The following is a 20,513-nucleotide window of genomic DNA, read 5'->3' as shown; positions in this document are numbered from 1 at the left end:
AATTGTCATCTAATCAATTGACTCATTTTCTTGATGAAAGTGTTAACGATAACAATTCAACTACAACTGAATTAAAAGATAAATCATCAGAATCAATTTGGAAAAAAATTGAAACATGGCTCGGATTTAATTGGAAATATTTCGTTTTCGCAGGCGCGATTTTCTTAATCATATCATGTTTAATTTATGGATTTAATTATAAACGATCAAAACATGAACAAGTCAATTTTAAAAGTGAGCAATCAACTAATCAACGAGAACATCCTGATAATTACAGAAAAAGTATCGATTGTGACGAGGAAAAAAATTCCGAATCAATCGAAATTGAATCTAATCACAACGAAAGTTCAACAATTAAGATCATCGCGAAATCGCAGATTAAATTACCAACCTTATTGTTAAATCGTAGCTTAAAAGGTGACAGTGATTTAGATACACCCGGAGTATTGGAAGCAAGTGGATCAAAACCATTTACAATTAGTGATTAATCAATTATACGATTTAATTTTTTTTCTTTCTTTTAGTTTACCTTGTTATTTTTAGTATCTTTTAATTATCCATAAATCTTACAGAAAATTTTTGCTAATCAAAGATTATTATTTGTATAATTGATTGTTATTAAATATTGAATAACTTTAAGTATTTTTTTACTCATTTAATTGTAACATTTAATCTGATCAATAGATTAGATTTTTCTAATGAAAAAAGAAAGTAAATAATTTTATCTGTGATTATTTATAATTATCTCAGAATCACATTAGATCCTCGCCTCTTTATACTCATTCAAAGGGCTTTGATCGTAACAATCATTCACTCTGTTTCATTAGATGATTAGTAAATTCTCATTGTTTTGAAGTCATACACTTTGTATTGCCATAACAATTATTTAAATTAAATTAAATAAAAGAATTGATTATTTAAAAGTTGATACTCGAAGTAAGAGTTCGTAAATATTTGAATAAGAAATCGTGAATTACGATTCGTGATAAGATTTGAAATCTTAATTTTTGACCGAATTTATTGTAACCATGGAAACTGAATTTCTGTTTATTGAGCTACTGCGCATGCGCGAACTCAACATGGTCAAATTTTAAATTTAATCTTTAATTCAATTTGTTTCTCATTAGATTACAGTTGGAATTTAATTGCTGTGAACTTATTGTCACATTGATCGTTTAATTTAATTCGTTTGTTTCAATAATCTCTGTTACAACAGTTGGATTATCTTTTCTTATCTCTCTTTGAAAATCATCTCATCACATTTTCCAATCTTCACATTGGTCAAGATTTTGAATTTTTCTCTTCTTTCTCTAAGTGAATTCAGTTTATTAGCTTTTTTAGCTTATTCTTTATCTTAATTGTTATCGTAAATTAATCCACAAATTTACCAAAATGACTAAGATTGTAGGTAAGTCCTCGTATCTTTGTCTCTCATTCATTCTCAAGGTTTGATAATCACATTCTTTTCTTTCACTTTTCTCTCTTTTTCCATGTGCCTTTTGGGTGTTTACGCGTTTTTTAGGTGGAGATGATACTTGGGATGATGAATTATTGATCCAAGAATATAATAGATCAGTTCGTTTGGTTGATCAGCGTATAGAAGAGATTGAATCTGGTAAAGTGATTGGGACACAAGTTCCAATTACCGGTGACACTGAAGTAAAGGTTAATGAGGTGAAAAAGGACAAAAGAAGAAATAAGAAAAAAGTGATTCAATTGAACTTTTATGGAAACCTGGTGATAATTGTATCGCTGTTTTCAAAGATGATGGTATTGAATATGAAGCTCAAATTGTTTCCATAGACCATAAATATGGATGTTGTGTAGTTAAATATCTTGGTTATGAAAATGAGGAATTACAATATTTACAAGATTTAAAACCATCCGGAGGAGCAGCTTCACAATTAGCACAGATTAAACTTTTCGCCGCAAATGAGTTGCCTGTTGATGAAAATGCTGATAATTGTGATCTAGATGAAGATGAAGAATTAGTCATCGGTAAGTAACACAATAAAATTCTGTTCCATTGACCTTTTTGATTAATCATTCTCTCTCTCTCTCTCTCACACACACACACTCAACATTTCCATAGGTACTACTCCGACTATGAACACATCGCGACCTGAATTTGTTATGCCAGAGATTCCGACCCGTGCTAATCAAGAGGCACCAAAGACTGAATTTGTCTTACCACCTCCACCACCATTTCTAGTTAACAATTTATCCGAATCATTATCCAAAGAAAACGATGCCTTGGCATCCATGTTAATGTCATGGTACATGTGCGGCTATCAGACAGGTTATTACACTGCAATTAAACAAATGAAGGTTAAAGAGTGAGAGAGTAAGAAAATTAATAGGTTTTCTTTTCTCTTTAAAAGTTTCCAAATTTGTTATTCCTTTTGGACATCTCACACTTTATCTCTTTTCTTTTCTTTTTTCCTTTGTTCTTTTGTTGCCCAGAATAATCAACAGATTATCTTTATACATATTTTTTCTCTCTCTCTCTCTTGTTTCTTCCCTCTTTCTACTTATGTGAAAATCTTGTGACTATTCTGAGAATTCTCTCTCCATCTCACCTTTTGACCTTGGATTAAGGTTGTGTGTGTTGATGAAAATGTGATATTTCAAGTGCCATCTTTAAGATGTCCAAACTTTTCTTTCTGGTCACTCGCACTCATTACATATCATCCAATAATCTTCTTTTCCCCTACTATATCTGTCAACTTAATATGTAAATAAAAGTTTTCTACCAAGACACAATATCACTTGTCTTTTCCCCTTTTACTAGGCCAGCAAATTGTCAATGTCAAAGGTGAAATTTAAACCAAATGGAGAACAAAAACTTCTAAATGGAAATACTGTAAACAATTGAGAATTAACGACAAACCATAGTAGCAACAATTCTAAATTTAACAGGAGCTGAATAATCAACCAATTCTATTCTTAGAATAATTTTCCAAATTAAAATCACTTAATCCAATCAGAGAATCTCCTCCAGGTAAATTGAAGTAAAATAGAATTTTTTGTAAATTCTATTTTACAAAAAAATCAAAATTCTTTCTAGATTAATCCTTAAGTGGACTGATCGAAAGGAGGCCATTAATCAAACCAATTGTTCCAAACCAAAGCAAATCGATAATCCAATCAATCTAAATAAAAGACAAAAAAAACAATCAATTAACCAAACAATCAACAAAAATCAAACAATCAAGTGAAAAAATAACAGAGTTTTAGTAACTGTGGACCAAAAAGAAATTCAAACAGTCCAATCAAATGTATTCTCTTGAAGATAAAGGGCAAAAGATTAAGATTTTAAATGGATTAAATTTGCGAGATTAATTAAAATAGACCAACAATTAAAAAGAACCAAATTAATTATCCATTTAGTTGAACCGCCAAAATGTTCCACAGGAACCGGAAAGCAAAATGGAGAATTCGATGGTAACGCCATCTGTTGATTCGCGCTTCTTATACTCTCAAGAGCTTCTATTCAATTTCATTTCTCCTTTTGTCTTCTCATCTTTATCATCTTTTGTTGACCATTACAATTAGTTAATTTCATTTAATTTTCTGTTTCTTAATTATCCTCTTATAGTTGACAATATCTTAATTTTCTTTGATTGGTGACTGTGTTTATTTTCTGTACTTTAATTGGTTCTTGGATCTTGTTGGGTTTTGTCTCTGTGTTTTTTTTTCTCTTCCTCTCTCTCTCTTTTTGTCTCTGTTTTTTTTTCTATTTCTATTTTCTTATAATTACTAAACCTAAAAATGTCACACCGAAGTAATAATGAATGTCGCATTTATGTTGGTAATCTTCCGCCTGATATAAGAACTAAAGATATTGAAGATCTTTTTTACAAATATGGTAAAATCACTTTTATTGACTTGAAGAATCGTCGTGGGCCTCCATTTGCTTTTGTTGAATTTGAAGATTCAAGGTAAGTCTTTGGTATTTCTTTCTCTGTCTGCCTCTACTTCTCTCTCTCTCTCTCTTTCTCCATCTCGCTTTCTTTCTTATTCTCGAACCACCATCTTCAATTATCTCATTCTACTTGAATTCTTCTCTTCCCATCCTCTCTCTTTTTCTCTCTTCTCTTCCCAAGTTACCGCGTTTTCCACCTTTTGATCATTTTTACCTTCCTTTTTTATTCACCCAACCATGTTTACCTTCTTCAACTTGAGACACTCTAGTGTTTGACATTTTTCAAGGTGTTTCTCGCAATCTAATTCTCCTTGTTTTTTACCAAATTCTCAGCATTTATCTTTACTCTCATTTGATCACACATATATTCTTCTTATTCCTAATCATGAACATGCTTTCTTCTTCTTCAGGGATGCTGAAGATGCCGTACATTCCCGAGATGGGTATGATTATGATGGCTACCGACTGAGAGTTGAATTCCCTCGAGGTCGAGAACGTGGACCCGGTGGAGCTTTCATTTCTGGATCACGATCTGGTTCCAGTAGAGCCCGAGGACCTCCAGCTCGACGGTCACAATATCGAGTAATTGTTTCAGGTATTTTTCTTTGACATTTTGATTTAATTGCCCAGTGTTATTGACAATTATAGTAAATCTGATTATTTTGCTTTTTGTTTCTCCATCTTTAGGGCTTCCACCAACTGGCAGTTGGCAAGATCTTAAAGATCACATGCGAGAAGCTGGTGATGTTTGCTATGCTGATGTATACAAAGACGGTACTGGTGTAGTTGAATTCCTCCGTTACGAAGATATGAAATATGCTGTGAAAAAGCTTGACGATTCTCGTTTCAGATCCCATGAGGTAATCATTCATTTCTTGTAATTTTTGTCATCTTTTTTTCTCATTATCCATCTCAACTCTGCCTCTCACATTTCAGTTAACAATTTTTAAGAGGGTGTGTCTATTATGATCTCATTTCATCATATATCTTGTTATGATAGCATCTCTTTGCCCTTTTCTTGTTCTACATTCCTAAAGCTATTTAATCATGTTCTTTTTTTTCAATTTTTAATTACTGAAGGGGGAAGTAGCTTATATTAGGATTCGAGAAGATCATGGTGGAACTGGTGGTGGTCGTTCAAGATCTCGTTCTCGAAGCTATTCACCTAGAAGAAGTCGTGGCTCACCTACTTACTCTCCTGCTCGAAGATCTCGATCAAGATCACGTTCTCGTTCTCCTCGATCTCGTTCACGATCACGATCCCGATCAACATCTAAATAAATTTAAAAAAAATTGGACTTTGGATTAAGAAAATAACACCTTTGGCTTCTAACTCCACTCACACTGGCTGACATTTCTCATCATTGTTTGGGGAGTAATATCCTCATCTCACATGCTTATGTATTTTTTCAATCAATCTTTTTTTTTCTTGCTTTCTCTTCATGTTACCTCATCTTCATATTCAGCATTTCAGGCATATCTCTTTTTTTTCTTTAGAAACCAAAAACTTAAAAGCACAACTTTTCACAAGTAATAAGTAATCCCATCCAACTCCCGAACAGCATCATTCGAGACGAAATATGTTCTCTATCATATCCTTGCCCTTTTTCCCATTTTTCTTTCAGCGAATCGCTTATATATTTGACTTGCTGAAAATGAAAACTAAGACACATTGTTCATCTACTATTTTACCATATTTTATTCTTCTTTTTGTAGCCATTCGAATCCAAATATTCCTTTAAATGCGTTGAATGTCCATTGAATTCAATATACCAGGAAAAGCATTCATTGAAAATAATAAAGGGATCAATCACAACCACTGTCAAAGATTTTGGGGGTAAACCGGCCAATTAGCCAGGAACCACTCAACTTGTGCCCTTCTTCTTGTCACTTCTCAAAACAAAGATGTTGATGTGAAAAGCATCATCGTCAAGAAAAATTGAAATTGAAATTTAATTACAATAATTAATTCAATTCTCAAAAAGGTTGAACAAAAAAGGGATTGTTTGTGATTTTCAACCTTTTCATGCCCACAAAACAACATTAAGGAAACAATTTTGTGATTAAAGAGGAGGATTTAAGGATTAAAAAGCAAAAAGAGTAAGAGAGAGATGAGAATATTTGGGGAAAAAGCATTTGACTCGGATTAATCTACAATTCGGCTCAAAGTTGATTAGGAGAATCAAATTCCAGGAATTTCTCTCACTCTCTCTCTCCTCACTCATTCTCCCTTTTACAATTAATTGTGAGGATTTAGGATCAATAGGATGTGTTCGGATAGAATCCACCCGGAGAGATAACTGGACTATTCTTATGCCATCTCAGTCTCTCCTCTGGAATCCAATCCGAGCCCAACACTAAATGGATAATGAAGAGTCTCGAATGTGTCTCAGTGATTCTCTCTGAATAGTTACAATTTTAATTTTTCTTTCTCTCTCTCTCTCTGGGATCAATTACTGAAATGTGTGAAGAAAGAGTTACGATTACACAACAATTAAGAGGGAGCGAGGACAATTACTCTCCATTGACTGGCTTTTCATTCGGATTTTCGATGAATTTCCAGGAAAAATTAGAATCAAAATTCCAAAGATTTTGTTCATGATAAATTGAAGGAAACTCATGATGTGAGTTAATTAATTATCATTATTGAAACGAATGAAAAGTAACTTTTTCATTTACAATTAGCTTTACTCTTTCATCATTTTAATATGATGAGAGTTTGTTTTTTATTGAATTGTTTTCAATTCTCTTTTCCCACCAAAAGTTATTCCTCTTTGTGTTGATCTTTTATCCTTATTGGTGTTTGGTCATTTGATCTGAGTGTTTGTACCATGATTGTTAATCATCTTGATTTAATTTAATCTTTTTACTACAAACTTCATGGTCGCCAAGTGTCTCACTCTCAGTGGCCTTTGGTTCACATTTCTCTTGACTTGTAATTGGAATCTCCGCTCGATCGCTTTTAGGTCCAGGCCAGTTAATTGTTATTTCCTTGATGGAGCAAAAGAAAAGAGTTTTTTTGTCATAACAATTTGTTAGTCACTAGTTAATCTATTTTCATGTTAATCATTTTCTAACCTCATTAACTCACCGTAACATCTAATTCTAGAATATCTGTTCTACAATTTTCTAAAATTTGAGCTAAATTTGGGCTCGTTCGGCCAAAATCTCCATGAACAAATTCCTTTATGTAAGTTCCAGCCTCCGTTTTTAATTCGATGATGAACTTATGTTCGTCTTGAGTTTTCTCGCCCAAAATATGATGAATTGTTCGAGTTCTATCCAAAAGTGATCTCCTGTTTATCGAAATACAAAATCAGACAAATGGTCAAAACATCAACAGTAAAGGTCAACTGGTCATTCGGAAAGAGTTCAACATTTGAAAGTTTCTCTCTCATACCTGCTTGGCCGAATATACCGTTGTTTGCGTGTTGATGAAGATGAGTAGTTAATTAGTCGATTAATTGAGTGTCCACTTTCTTGATTGGCTAAAATTACTCATCTAAATCAATTGAAATCACGCAATAACAGCATATTTGACCGAGCTTATCAGGTATGTTCCAATGGTTCCAATGGTTCAACTGATGGCAAAAAGTTACATTACCTGTGTAATACTCTGATTGGTGTTTTCTGGTTGATGATTAAATCCTTAATTGCTTTCAATTTATCGATATCTTGGTCGGTAAAAGGCCTGTCAATGCAACACAAAGCCCGATAAACTTTCATCTTATCCGTTTCACCGGCTCTCAATTGTACCTTTACCTCATTCTTATCCATTAATTGAAGATATCTCACTTGTACATCTGAACAATTTGAATTAATTGATTTCTCAATCTCATCTAACAGTTGATCACTAATGGTAATTACTTGAGGTTTAATTAGTTCAATAACAAATGGCCTTCCATCACCAAGCATCCTTACATCAACATCTTCACGGCCACTGGAACTGAATCTGGCTTCTAATTGGTTAATGAGACATGAAAAACAAGTAACAATTAAACGGAAAATTAAATGACAAACAAATTAACTATTAAATAAAACAAACCAAATAACCAAATTAACTAAATTTCACAATTTGAAAAATTTTCCAATTACAAGTCCACCAGTGAACACAAATCTCTTCAAACATTGTAAAGGTAAAACCTCATTACCTTGGTTTTATTTTCTTTCCTTTTATTCACAATTAAATCGATCACAATTAACTTACTTTCAAATTTAATTCGTTTCTCAACTTGATCAACAATTAACTCTTGAACTGAAGTTTCCATCCGCCGGACACCATCAAGTATCCAAGGGGTTTGACAAAGATTCCGACTGAATTTATTGTATCGACCAGCGATATAAAGTGATCCATTATCCGCTCGCTGGTCCGACTCTTTAACCTCCATAATTAATGATTATCAAATTGTAATCAAATCGAAACAATTAAAAGATAAAATAAAGTCACGAACACAAAGAAAAATTCAAATTAAATGATTGTAAATAATTCACTTCATTCTGGTTAACATGTGTGCGATCGATTATCGAAAATCGATTTGAATCGATTTTCTAACGGACGATTAGTGAAGTTTTTTTGTTTACAAAAGTTAATCGAAAGTTTTTTTTTCCTTTCAGATTAATTGTTGTTTGAAATAAAATTGAAACCATTTTTAAATGTTATAAATATTTAATTGACATCTATTATGAAAATTTAATTATCACAATTAAGTTAATTCTGTTCTCTTTTTCTTTTGCTTTCTTTTGTTTTTCTAACCTTTCAAGGTGAAAGGTTAAAAGGAGGTTTATGTACAAATACAATATATTGAAGGTACAATATTAATTGTGTGTGTTTGTTGATCAAATTAGTTAATTTGATCGGATAAAAGTTTTCTCTGTTAACAAGAATCAACTTAATTGCTTAATCAATTTCTGTTTCATCTCAATGTTGAAATGTTGAGGTTAAAAAACAAAAAGCTTCAATGAAGGAAGAAAAATAATTTCCTCTTAAAAAACACAATCAAGATACAAATGTATATATAGAAAAAAGTTAAACACTAATCATTTGGATTAGTGGATTGAGAAATTTACAGAATGTTTAAAAAAGCGGGAAGAGAAATAGACCTAATCTTAAATTTAGGTTATGTTTGTTGATGTTGAGTTTTCATTTACAATTTTTTGGGGAAAAAGAAACGAAAGTTGAGTTTAAGAAGTCGAATGATTTTTGAAATATTATTGTGTGAGCTTCGAGTGAGATGGATAAAGACAATGGATGACAAAAGGATGGATGTTGATGATAATGGCAATGATTGGAAATGAGTCTTTCTTTTTGTTATATGTTTCGACTGGAAACACCGCATAAATTGAGTTGATGGGCGAAGAAATAAAAAATAAATTATAATCCTCATCGATTGGCTCGACGATCTTTGCTTTTATTGCGATTTGTACTGGACTCTCTGTCCATGTAAGGTGCATGCAGTTCAACCTTTAATTTAGCGGTGGTTGTTACTTTGGTGGTCACTGTTTGAGGTGGATATGCATATAGATTTGTTGAATTGAATGGTGGATAAATTGTGGTCGTCGTTGAACTAGATCTACTCAGGGATGAGGCACCACTGTCGCTCGCTGAAGCGGGACTATCACGACTTAATGGGGTTTCTGGACTATCACGATCAGAAGATGAGCCTGATGAAATGTTGCCCGATTTCTGTGAAAAATAATGAGAAAAAACAACGTAAATTGGTAAATAGAAAAAAAACAAAGTTTTAAAGTTAAAAAAAAAAGATTTGCAAACGGATATTTACCTCATTCGGTACATGTGATGAGGTAGTTTGTGTCATAATTTGTTGAGGTGCTGTATTAGTGACTGTTGTCGTTTCTACAACCAGTTCGGGTTGGACGACAATCTCATGGGATGATTGGTATGAAGGTGGTTCCTCTGAGATGGTTGATAATGAGATTTCAGATTGAACTCGAGGATAGATTCGTCTAGAATATGAAACAGAATGTCGTGAAGGTTTCTTCTTGATTGGCGGGAAGAAGGTGGAGATGGAGTTGAAATTCTGTTCTCGTATTCATGAGGAACAACTTCACCGGGTGGACCAAGATAGCACAAAAGAACAGGATAAAATACTAGACCGTTCCAACTCGATATGACTATGGCTCCAGAGAAAACTAAGAAAAAATCTCTGTGATTGGAAAGTGAAACATACAAATCAATTAATGAATGATCTTGAGTTTTGGAGCAGAAAAGCATAGGAAAAAAAGATTAAATCTTACCTGTTGATAAAATCAAATTCAGAAAATGCTAACATTGAGATTCCTAAGAAAGTTGAGATTTCACTTCTGACCAACGGTGGAAACATGTGATGAAGAGCGGCAATGACCCGATAATCTCGCTTGCCCATACTGGTCAAGAAACTCTGAATAGATATGATTAGATAGATAATCAATATTAATAAGATATTTTCATTGAATAATTAAGTAAAACAATTAACTCACCATTAAAAGATGAATAAGAATGTGAATACTTTTACCAACTGTAATGATAAGGACCACTGCTGGTACGGCACTTAATCTGATCCCTAGTAGACCCATGAGTCCAAAGATTTGGACACTGGTCAGTGCTAGAACAAATGTCAACATTGATGAAGCCCAACAATTGACCAATAGGGTACAAAGGGCTACAAAAATGATCGCAAAAACAACAATCAACGAAGAACCCAATGAGACTCGTAGACGAATATATTGTTCCCAATAAGTGAATGGAAGTCCCGTCGGGAAATTGGGTAAACCTTTGTCTTCGTAGTTCTTACAAATGGCTCGAATCTCTTGAATGGTTGAAGTAATTTCTTCTGTTGAGTTCATATTGTGCAGATAAAAAGGTATTTGAGTGTAGACTAAGGGCTGAGATTTTGGAATTTTCAGGTCAAAATCTGAAGCAACATGAATCCAGTGACGGGGTTCAGGATGAAAATTGGCCTGAGATGCTGAATAAGCGATAGCATCATTAGTAACCCAGGCAGTTAGATAATTATAAAAAGCTTTTGGATTAATGACACCACGATTATCAACTAATTTAACTTTGGTAACCTGAAAGATCGTAGATAACAGAAAAATACAATTTTTAATCAGTTATAACTAATTAATCATAGAATTGATCAACTAATCAATACTTACTAAACTTTTGTCCACCGGATTATCAACTCTACCAGTTTGAACGAGCAATTTATATGCTAAAATACCTTCAGCTGATGCATTGGCAAACCATCTTTCTTGACTGATTGAGCCGTTTTTCCAGTCAATATCAAATGCATTCTGTAAGCCAAGAAGCCAATCTCTGAACATGATTAACCAAAATTCAGGTAAACCACCATCATCATTTTTAATTATCCTTGGAACTCTGGTAAATGAGTTATGATATTCAACTAGAAGTGCTTGATTGGTGGGATATTCAAAGTTACCCTGAGTAACAGCGTACATATTGTATACATTAAAATATTGTCTTTGATTAAGTAGAAAACGATATTCACTGGTACCACGTGGGACAATGTCCGTTAAATCGAGTCCATCTTTGACTTGGGTAACGCCTGACAGGCAAATTAAATAAATTATAAAGCTCACAATCATCACCAGTAATTTAAATATTCGTCTCTGTAGTAAAGGTATATAGATACTGGCTACAAAATAGTTTAATGATAATCTATGGGAAAGAGGTGGAACCATCTCATCTTCACGAATCCCATCATCCATCTCATCTATATCATCCTCTCTATCAGAATCACAGTCATCTAATGAGGGAGATGGTGGTGGTTCTGAGGGTGGTGCAGATTCAATATCACCAAAATAAGCTGGTGGTGGTGAAGGTAAATTGTAATTAAGAGGAGGTTTAATTGTCCTAATTGGCATAACGGGAGTTGAAACATTTGATGAGAAACTATTTTTATTTGTTGTTGCACATTTAGTTGTTGTTGTTGATGAGGATGATGATCGTGATGATTTATTATTATTACTATTTGTTAATGGTGATGATGATGATGATGATGGTGAAGATGATGAGTCAAATAAATATGGTTTGCAAGAATAATAATTAGTTGATAATGGTGATGATAATGAATCCATTTGTTTTAGAGTAGGAATTTTTATCGTCAATTTATGATCACCTTCACCAGAATCATCTTTATAATAATTTCTTGAAGATGATGAGGATGATTTTCTTTCACGGTGATTATTTACTTTAGAGTATCTATCATGACGATGAGAACGATGAGAATAATTTTCCTCTTGTTTTTGTTGGCTGTGTTGTGAAGATGATTGTGCTTTTAATTGTGATGATGATGATGATAATCTGACTTTAAAACAACAAAATAAATCATATCGACGTGATTTACGTCGCTGCAAGTCCAAGCTCATTATGGCGGGAAAAATTGTCAGCAAACAAATGGTAATGAAGGTAATTAAAATGGCAGTTTGAGCTACAAAGTATCGCAAAGCAGGAATGGGTATGATAGCGGCCGCTCCGAATGAGCATAAAAGTGTAAAAGTATTAAGTAAAATAGAGAAACCAATTTGTTGAAGAGTATCGGCAATTGGATTCTATTTAAATGGAATAAAAAAAATACAATTAAATCAATGAGTAAAATGTAATTAAGTAAGAAAAGACAGAAAAAAATTAATTCTTACCCTAGATTGAGTATCTTTAGAAACATTTTCTTCATAAGCATCCATTAGTAAAAATAATGGAGCTGATCCCAAGCCGAGTGCTAGAAACGGGATAATCTGTAAGTAGAAATAGTAAACAATTAAAAACATTAATTATTAATCAACAAGAAGAAAACAAAACAACGGCAAAGGTTAAAATCGTGTGAACAACAGTTTAGTAGGTGGATAGGTCAATGTTTGAATTTGAGGTCAATTTAATCCAAATCGAACCAAATAATAGTTTAAATTGTTGACCATTATTACAACAATCAAATGCCGTGAATATGTTTCGTTGAGAAAAATGATTTTCAACAATAAGTTTAACAATCTATGGGTATTAATATAAGCAGTTGAAAAGATGATAGTATTATAAGGAATCAATTGATTTGAATGACAATTTCAATTGATTGCATATATATTTTTTTACGACTTTAGGTCAAGATTCGAGGTATAATTTTAAATCTTTTATCAAGTAAAATGAAAAAAAAACGATGACCAGGACTTAAGGTATTCTAGCAAAAAAAGAATAAATAAATAAACGACCATTAAGAGGATTTTGAAGGAAAAGTAAGTGGACAAAGAAATGACAAATGAAATAATGGACAATCTTAATGATCAATAACGAAAATTGATAAACACAAATAGTTATTGGAAAAATGATTTCTATTAAAATTTTTGCTAATCATGAATTTGATCATTTGTTTGATTGAAAAGTATATTAATATTATTCTGATTGGAGGTTAATATCAAGTTGAACATGTTTTCAGGAGAGAGAGAGAAAGAGTTTCAATAAATATCAATAGTTTGAGATTGTTGATTGTCACGCAGAGGAGAAGAGGAGAAACAACAACAGAAAAAGTTGATTGATCTAAATGATGTTTCTCAGAATATATTCGGAAGATGATGATGCTGGTGATGATGATGAGATGCAGGTTTACGTATCATTGGAGAGAGAGAGGGAGAGAAGTAACAACAAGAAATATGTATTCTGAGTGATTGAAAGGTAATCACATCAACTATCATCTGGCAGTTGTTGAGAGAGAAGGTGCGGCGATGATGATAAAACAACACTAACATTTTATTATATATCATAAGAAGAAAATGAAAAAGGTTCAAATTTACAGGTTAAAGGTAAATCTTATCTTCGCCATGGATGAGTGAGATAATCTTGACTGAGTTTTCTTTCTTTTCTCTCTCAATCGCAGTGTATGAAAGAGAGAGAGAGAGAGAGAGAAAGACTAGTAAAGTGCGGTTTTTAGTTGGGTGAGTTGATTGGTTGATTGAGTTTTGCTTGATGATGATGATGGTGATAGAAGGAAAAGAGAGAGAGAGAGAAAGGTAAAAAAAGCAATCTGCAAGATGATGATGGTGAGATGACGATGAAACTTTGTTGATTCTCACGCAAGTGAGTCTATCTAACAAAATTTAGAAAAGTAAACCAGATATAGACATTTATACAGATATAAATTCTCTTGGAGTTTTTTTTGGTCTGCTTAAGAAAGAGAGAAAGAGAGAAGACCACCTCAGAAGATCAATTCAAGGTAAAAAAAGAAGAAAGAAGTGAGGTAGAGAGAGAGAGAGAGAGAGAGAGAGGGAGAGGTAAAAGAGAAAGAAAGAGACGAAAAGAATACATAACTTACACACTAGTTTATTTTGACGATATCAAGGTAAAGAGTATTTGTGATTGATGAAGATGCTATCAAAACGTTACTTCGAATCGGTATCAATGTATAGAGAAGAAAAAAAGAAAATTCTCTTGTCAAATTTTTCTCAAAATTTATGAGAAATTGAAACAAAATCAACAGATGGACCTGAAAGGTAAGTAAAACCCTTGGAATATATTCCTTTTTGCCTTCAAAAACCACAAACAGAATATTTTTGATTCGAATTGATAAAAAAAAGTTTCCAAGAAAAAGATACTGAATGAGAAAATTTTAAATTCTGACAAAAATCAAACCATCTTATTAATAATTGTATCGATATTCTCACAAACAATGTCTCAAATATTATCCTTACAATAACATTTGTGTAATATTAGTAACATAATAATAAACACACAGGAAAAGGAGGATAAAGATGAAGAGAGAGAGAGAGAGATGCTGATGAAGAGATAAAACCAGATCCTCTTCTAATATTTTTACATACTGAGAGAAACTCAACTGGATACTTTGTTGATTTCTCACAAAAATAGCTCTTGTTTTGTCTCAAAATGTAAACAAAAGCACAGCAATGAAAAAATCACCGTAGGAAAAAGTCACCAGGAGAGAGAGAAGAAAAAAGAGACAACGGAAAACCAGAATTTTTTTTCTCATCTTCAGTAGACTTAAAACTCTCACAAGTTCTTAATATCCATGTTTATTATTTATAAATGCAAATCATAATCATAATATATTTGTGTGTGGTTGTTGTTGATTTTTGGTAAACAATCATAGGTAAAAAAAAGCAGCAAATCTACTTGCACTGATGGAAAACAGAAAAAACAACAACCGAGCAACAGCAATCATAAAATAAAACAGTAGCATCAGAAAGTCAAATTTACTCATGTAATAAAATGTACATGCTTTTGCCTATTACTTATGTTGCATACACAAACTATTAGTGAAGAAATTAAGTTAACACTGTTATAACAAGAAAATGAGTCACACAGTCAATGAGATTTCCTTCTTTCTCTCTCTCCCTAATCTGGATTACGGATTATTATTTGGAGATCAGTCTTAAGAATTTGTGTGCTCATCAAGGAGAGAGAGAGAGAGAGAGAGAGAGAGAGAGACAAGAAATAGGATTTGGCTATTTGACTTGAGAAAAAAGTTGAAAGCTTAAGTCTTCAAGTTCCAAACACATATAACATGTCTCTCTGTGTTTCTCTCTCACGGATACTCAATATGATTTTTCTACGTGAAAGTTACAGAGAAGTAGAGAGAGAGAGAGAGAAAATATTTGATGTAACAGATTCACAACAAGTAACAAAAGTAAAAAAGAAAACTCAATATGTTGTTTTCTTTTCTTGTTGATGTTTCTTTTGATGGATAAAAGTTTAGGTTTGTAAGGAGCGAGGGAGAGAGAGAGAGAAAATAACTTGTAATTGGTGAAAAGAGAGAAGAAATAATTTTTGTTAGAATCATCTCTTACCTGAGTTGTTGATGCATTAAATGGGAAACCGATGAGGCAACAAAATCCTAATCCAGAGGCGATGGCAAGGGCGATAAGTAGGACACCAGAAATACCAAGGGCACTTTGTGAGTAACCAGGATTACCAAGATTAATACGAGATAAACCGGTAAAAAGTAACAGTAAACAATATCCAATACAAAGATGGATAATATTGGGTATGGAAAAATTTTTCATAATATCAAGTAGGGCAACATTGGTAAACTTTTCTATCTTATAATCGGTTATTGAGTTTTCCTTAATGTACCGATCAACTTCAGAGACAAATTTCCGTTGCCAGGCCTCCAATACTTGACGAGCTTTCTCAATGGTCCAGTCAATGTGTAAAACTCTTGAATTATCTTGCCAATAGGCGAACATATCTTGTTCCGCCATTAATTGAATGATCGATTGAAGAGCATGAGCTTTAACTATTCGACCATTTTTACTTTTCTTAATACCGCCGACAATCAATTCTTCCGGCCAGTGCATCCATTTGGTGGCAAAACCATAACAACCGCCTGAAAGTTCATAGCCAACATCAGGCTCACGAAGTGTATGCTTATTGGGAGCACTTTCGGGACACTCTTCATCCTGAGGATTTAAACATGGACGACTCTGGTAAGCTGTCGATATCCCCGCTCGTGACATTAAATTTTCAAATGTCTCAAATGGATAACGATTATTAGATCCTAAGCTTGAATAGGTACGATTCTTGGCCAACTCAAGTAAAGATTCTGGATTGAAATTGGTCCATGCAAGGTTGAGATTTAATCTCCTGGTAAGATGAAATAAAGACCAACCAACAACAGGTAAAAAGAAGGAAAAAAAAGATTAAGAGGAAAAACAAAATTAAGGGATAAGGTAAAAATAAATTAACATCAGATTAACAAGATAATTAAGAGGTTGGGCTTTGAGGGTTTCTTAAGGTAATTTGTTAAAGACCAGAAAACAAAAACATGGGTGAAGAGAGTTGATGAGAATATCAAAGTTTCTCAATGATCGTTTTTGATTAAGTTGTAAATTGTTAAATTGAGGAATAGAGAAGGAAGAAAACAATTTAATAACACTCACGGTATAGTAATTTCGGGTCCCAGTAATTTAGAGCCTTCCCAGAAACAATCTAAGGGGGTTATTATTGCGCAGGGTATTAATTTATCCAAAGCCTACGAAAATTAAGTGATCAGAATAGAGAAGAGAGTAAATTAGAAACAGAGAAACAGATATAATAATATAATTATCAACTCTCGTCAGCAATCAACAGGAAAGAAAGGAAAATAATTATACTGAGAGAGAGAGAGATGAAAGATGATAGAAAACAGAATGAGGTGATGAATCTCGAGCAATCATTTTTTTTTTCTCTTCTTCTTCAGAGTGATAATGATGGTCATTTGTATGGTCAAGTAACACGTACCGCATCTATAAGTTGCTCTTCAAAAGCTGGAATACTAAGAGAGTAACAGATATCCTTTAATCGCCAGGATCTGGTAGAGAAAAACAAGAAACACAGGAAATAGTTAATAAATTGTTCATTAGTTCAATGCAATAGATGATGATGGTGATGGTTATGGTGAGGGAGGGAAAATGGTTGAAAAGTTAATGAGTTTGAAAATTAATAACCAATGACATGGAAACTTTCAATTAACACAACACACATTTTGAGGGAAACGGGAAAGGAGTAGAGAAGTGATCATTTTAAAAGAAAATTATATATTCAATTTAATAGAATTATGATTATTACGTTGAAAACATGTCCACTGTAACTTCCGTTCCAACTTTTAAGGCCTCCAAATGTAAAAGTAACGCATTTGAATGTAAAATGTTGACATTTTCATCGCTTGGTGTTTGAATTAAAAGTTGATTGGTATTTTCAAAACCATCTCCAAGTGTTGATTTAACATAATCAATTTCTTTTTCCAGTCTACCACCAGCTAGAATATTTTACAATAATAATGGCCAGAGAACACACACAAGAGGAGAGAGAAAGAGAGAGAGAGAGAGAGAGAGAGAGAGAGAGAGAGAGAGAGAGAAATAAATAAACATTAGAAAAGTGTTGGTGGTAAATTGGTGTTCTGATCATCATCATCATGGGAACAGTGAATTATGTTGGAATCATCACACCACAGTCTGGCTTTTCTTTTCTCTGATGATTTCTTTTTGGTTAATTATCATGTTAATATCCTTTTTCTTTTGTAAAGAAAAGTGACCATTGGAAAATAATGGATAAGATGGTAAACGGCTCACAATCTAATCACTTTGGTGGAATCACTAATTGGTCAGAATTTGAAAGCAAAAAAAAAATGGTTGATGGTGAAACATGATGAACATGTTGATGATTATTATGATGGTATGATGATCATCATGGTGAAGTGTGTAAAGGCCACAGAGTGTGATTTTAGCCAGTGAGTGTGATGATTATGATGATGATGACGATAAGATGAATAATTATAATGATGAATTGAAACGATGATGATATACCTTCAACACAAAGCTTGTCAATATTGGTGTCAATTTTAGCCGATTTAAGGCCAACTAAAGCACTTAATAAGGCCAATAGTCCAACAAATAAAACGGTTCCCGGGTTTCGCTGTGAAAAACATCCAATATCATAGAGATGCCGTTGGAATTTACTTCTAACCACCAAAGCAGCTTTGTTACCGGTAGCTCTACCCTGTTAGAGATGAAATCAGTGATGGAGATAAAAGAAGAATAAGATAAACGAAGGAAACAGATAAGATGAAGATGAAGATTAGTAAAGCAAATAGAGAAAAAAAAAGAAACAATCATAAGAGGGGGAGAGAAAGAAATAATAGAAAGTTTAGAGACACCAGAAAAGAAGGAAAAATCAGGTATTAGGAAGAACCGAAAAAAAAGACAAGAGAAAAGAACAAAATTCTCCAACCTTTCGGATTTGGCGTAACGCAATTGACGCATTAACCCAAGATGTTTTGTGTATTAAATCCGTAGGCCCAGGAAACAAAGAGACTAGTTGATCTATTGGTGGCATAACTTTGAACACTTCACATTAATTGAAATCCATTGAAGATTTTTAACCGAAAAGTACCAATGGCTTTTGCTATATAAAAAAAGTTGGAAAAAAAAGGAAAATGAGAGAAGCGTTTACAAGAAACGATCAAGAGGAATGAAAGAAAAGAAAGAGAATTGTAAAGAGAGAGAGAGAGAGAGAGAGAGAGAGAGAATATTATGGTAAAAGAGAAAGAGGCGGTGGTAAGGGAGGGTAAGAAGAAGAAGAAGAAGAAAAAAAGAAAAACGTCTTGAAAAGAGAGTAAGATGTTAGAGAGAGAAAATGATGGCGAAAGAAAAAAGAAAGAAAGAAGCTAAGGGGCAGTAAGAGAAGAAAGAAGAAAGTTGCAGAGCAAGTTAATTAAGTTGTTTCTCTCTCTCTCTCTCCTGGTTTGGGTTTGATCTTCTGATGTCTTGATTAAGACCAAATGATGATGTCTTAATTTTCTTCTTTCTTTCTCTTTCTCTGTTCGCCATCATCTTCTCTCCGTACAGCCCAAAAAGAATAGAACAACCAAAGGTAGTAACCTTATCCACCATGTGAGTTTTTACCACACTCTCTGTTTCCTTGATCTCTTCTTCTTCTCTTTTATTGTAACAAAGAGTGAGCGATGATGATGAAGACAAAAAGTAAACTCCTAAAACATATAAGAGATCATCTCGTTTTCGAAAGAGAGAGAGAGAGAGAAAGAGATAGAAATCAAAATGAGAGAAAAATGAACAAAGAATATCAACTTTATCCTCTCTCTTTTTCTCTCTCTCTCCACCTCCTCCTCCTCCTCCTTCTTGTGTGTTGTTTGTTGTTGTTTCTCTTGTCTCGTTATCCAGATTATTCCGTTGATTGTCACCTTGATCACCCTTCTTGATAATCCAACGAAATGTTCTAAAGATTAACCAATTTAAATTGTCACCAAAAGAAGAAGAAGATGAAGAAAAATATTAGACAGAATAAACAAAATGATCGGATTAAAGTAAACAGCCGGATATGTTTAGAGAGAGAGAGAAAAAGATAAAGTGTTAATCTTTTAATCTCTTCTTTCGAAATTGTTGTAATTCTCCTCCGTGAATTTATAGCAAATATTCACTTCTAATTGTCAACTTAGAGAAGGAAAATGTAACCAAATTAAACGAAACAATTAAACAAAAAAGAAAAGTAAAGTAAACAAAGAAAAACAAAAGCGAAAATGAGTAAATCCGATCCGAATCATTAACCGGGCGATCAGAAAAACCCAAAGAATTAAAATCGTTACCGAAAATCAGATAATCGATTTTCTAATCGATAATTTTTTCTCTTCAATTCGAAAAGTTTGTTTTTTGTTTGTTCTTTTATCAATTTAATTTGGACAATTAATCAAATCGTTAATCTTCACTATTTGTCTTCTCTTAATTACATGTCGTTAATTGTTGTTTAATTAACTAATTTGCAAGAGAAATTCTCAAACTTTTGGAATTGAAATCCCATTGGTGAATCTTAATTACTCTCTCATCGTAATTAAAAAGTTTTTTAATCAAACGATTTTTAATTGCATTTGTCTTACAATTTGATGGGAAAGCTTAATTTCCTATCAACAATTAACTTTGAGTAAATTAGTTTCCGGCGTCAACAATCAAATTAACTGGGGAAAAAAACTAAAAATCTAACAATAAAAACAACTTTTGATTACTAATGATCGTTAATTAATCAATTAACAGAGTAATTAGTAATTAATCTGGCTCATTAATGCATTTTAATTGTGAAAAG

General features: G+C 33.0%; 5 protein-coding genes and 1 long non-coding RNA gene across 7 annotated transcripts in view; 3 read left to right on the top strand and 3 right to left on the bottom strand.

Annotated features, from left to right (window-relative positions):
- Nucleotides 1-1,116: 1,116 nt before the first annotated feature.
- On the top strand, nucleotides 1,117-3,025 carry LOC128392690 (survival motor neuron protein-like). The gene is given in 4 exon segments (XM_053352757.1): nucleotides 1,117-1,408; nucleotides 1,523-1,699; nucleotides 1,702-1,998; nucleotides 2,093-3,025. Coding segments are annotated over 4 exon segments (738 nt in total). The 5' UTR covers nucleotides 1,117-1,392; the 3' UTR covers nucleotides 2,341-3,025.
- Nucleotides 3,026-3,502: 477 nt separating this feature from the next.
- LOC128392691 (serine/arginine-rich splicing factor 1B-like) lies at nucleotides 3,503-5,752 on the top strand. 2 transcript variants are annotated; one of them, XM_053352758.1, is made up of 4 exons: nucleotides 3,503-3,941; nucleotides 4,336-4,520; nucleotides 4,613-4,785; nucleotides 5,003-5,752. In XM_053352758.1, the coding sequence occupies exons 1-4, from the start codon at nucleotides 3,772-3,774 to the stop codon at nucleotides 5,204-5,206; spliced, it is 732 nt and encodes a 243-aa protein (XP_053208733.1). In that variant the 5' UTR covers nucleotides 3,503-3,771; the 3' UTR covers nucleotides 5,207-5,752. The 2 variants fall into 2 exon arrangements, with proteins under 2 accessions (XP_053208733.1, XP_053208734.1); XM_053352759.1 differs by having other exon boundaries at nucleotides 3,508-3,941; nucleotides 5,006-5,752.
- An 854-nt stretch (nucleotides 5,753-6,606) lies between these two features.
- Nucleotides 6,607-8,426, bottom strand: LOC128392689 (tRNA pseudouridine synthase Pus10-like). The gene is made up of 4 exons (XM_053352756.1): nucleotides 8,133-8,426; nucleotides 7,530-7,884; nucleotides 7,017-7,221; nucleotides 6,607-6,916 (listed from the first exon to the last, which is right to left on the bottom strand). Exons 1-4 carry the CDS (start codon nucleotides 8,311-8,313, stop codon nucleotides 6,764-6,766), a joined length of 894 nt encoding a protein of 297 aa, XP_053208731.1. The 5' UTR covers nucleotides 8,314-8,426; the 3' UTR covers nucleotides 6,607-6,763.
- Nucleotides 7,542-8,139, top strand: LOC128392692 (uncharacterized). Its single transcript, XR_008326028.1, has 2 exons — nucleotides 7,542-7,677; nucleotides 7,772-8,139. It is a non-coding gene; the product is annotated as an uncharacterized LOC128392692 (long non-coding RNA).
- Nucleotides 8,427-8,571: 145 nt separating the features above from the next.
- On the bottom strand, nucleotides 8,572-19,985 carry LOC128392687 (protein patched-like). Its single transcript, XM_053352753.1, is given in 14 exon segments — nucleotides 8,572-9,608; nucleotides 9,706-9,936; nucleotides 9,939-10,089; nucleotides 10,181-10,323; nucleotides 10,403-10,993; nucleotides 11,081-12,496; nucleotides 12,584-12,679; nucleotides 15,731-16,526; nucleotides 16,823-16,914; nucleotides 17,163-17,232; nucleotides 17,490-17,679; nucleotides 18,227-18,419; nucleotides 18,651-18,824; nucleotides 19,301-19,985. Coding segments are annotated over 13 exon segments (4,377 nt in total). The 5' UTR covers nucleotides 18,756-18,824; nucleotides 19,301-19,985; the 3' UTR covers nucleotides 8,572-9,305.
- Nucleotides 19,520-20,513, bottom strand: part of LOC128392688 (nephrin-like) — a 78,314-nt gene continuing 77,320 nt past the window's right edge. The window contains exon 12 of the mRNA XM_053352754.1: nucleotides 19,520-19,655. The gene's annotated coding sequence lies outside the window, so the exon portion shown is untranslated. The remainder of the gene's footprint in view (nucleotides 19,656-20,513) is intronic.

Source organism: Panonychus citri, unplaced genomic scaffold, assembly GCF_014898815.1.
Source record: "Panonychus citri isolate SS breed McGregor unplaced genomic scaffold, ASM1489881v1 Contig00136, whole genome shotgun sequence".
In the NCBI taxonomy this organism is placed as follows: domain Eukaryota; kingdom Metazoa; phylum Arthropoda; class Arachnida; order Trombidiformes; family Tetranychidae; genus Panonychus; species Panonychus citri.
Note: the sequence above shows the minus strand (reverse complement) of the source record. Positions and strands in the feature narration are given on the sequence as shown.

Bases quoted from the DNA above. Each gene is read 5' to 3' on its own strand.
- LOC128392689 (XM_053352756.1), bottom strand. From the start codon at position 8,313: ATGGAGGTTAAAGAGTCGGACCAGCGAGCGGATAATGGATCACTTTAT. The intron at 7,222-7,529 runs GTAATGTAACTT...TTCGATAAACAG, and splicing joins CCAATCAGAGTATTACACAG to GAGATCACTTTTGGATAGAA. The intron at 6,917-7,016 runs GTGAGTTAATGA...TGCTCCATCAAG, and splicing joins TTCTAGAATTAGATGTTACG to GAAATAACAATTAACTGGCC.
- LOC128392691 (XM_053352758.1), top strand. From the start codon at position 3,772: ATGTCACACCGAAGTAATAATGAATGTCGCATTTATGTTGGTAATCTT. The intron at 3,942-4,335 runs GTAAGTCTTTGG...CTTCTTCTTCAG, and splicing joins GTTGAATTTGAAGATTCAAG to GGATGCTGAAGATGCCGTAC. The intron at 4,521-4,612 runs GTATTTTTCTTT...CTCCATCTTTAG, and splicing joins ATATCGAGTAATTGTTTCAG to GGCTTCCACCAACTGGCAGT.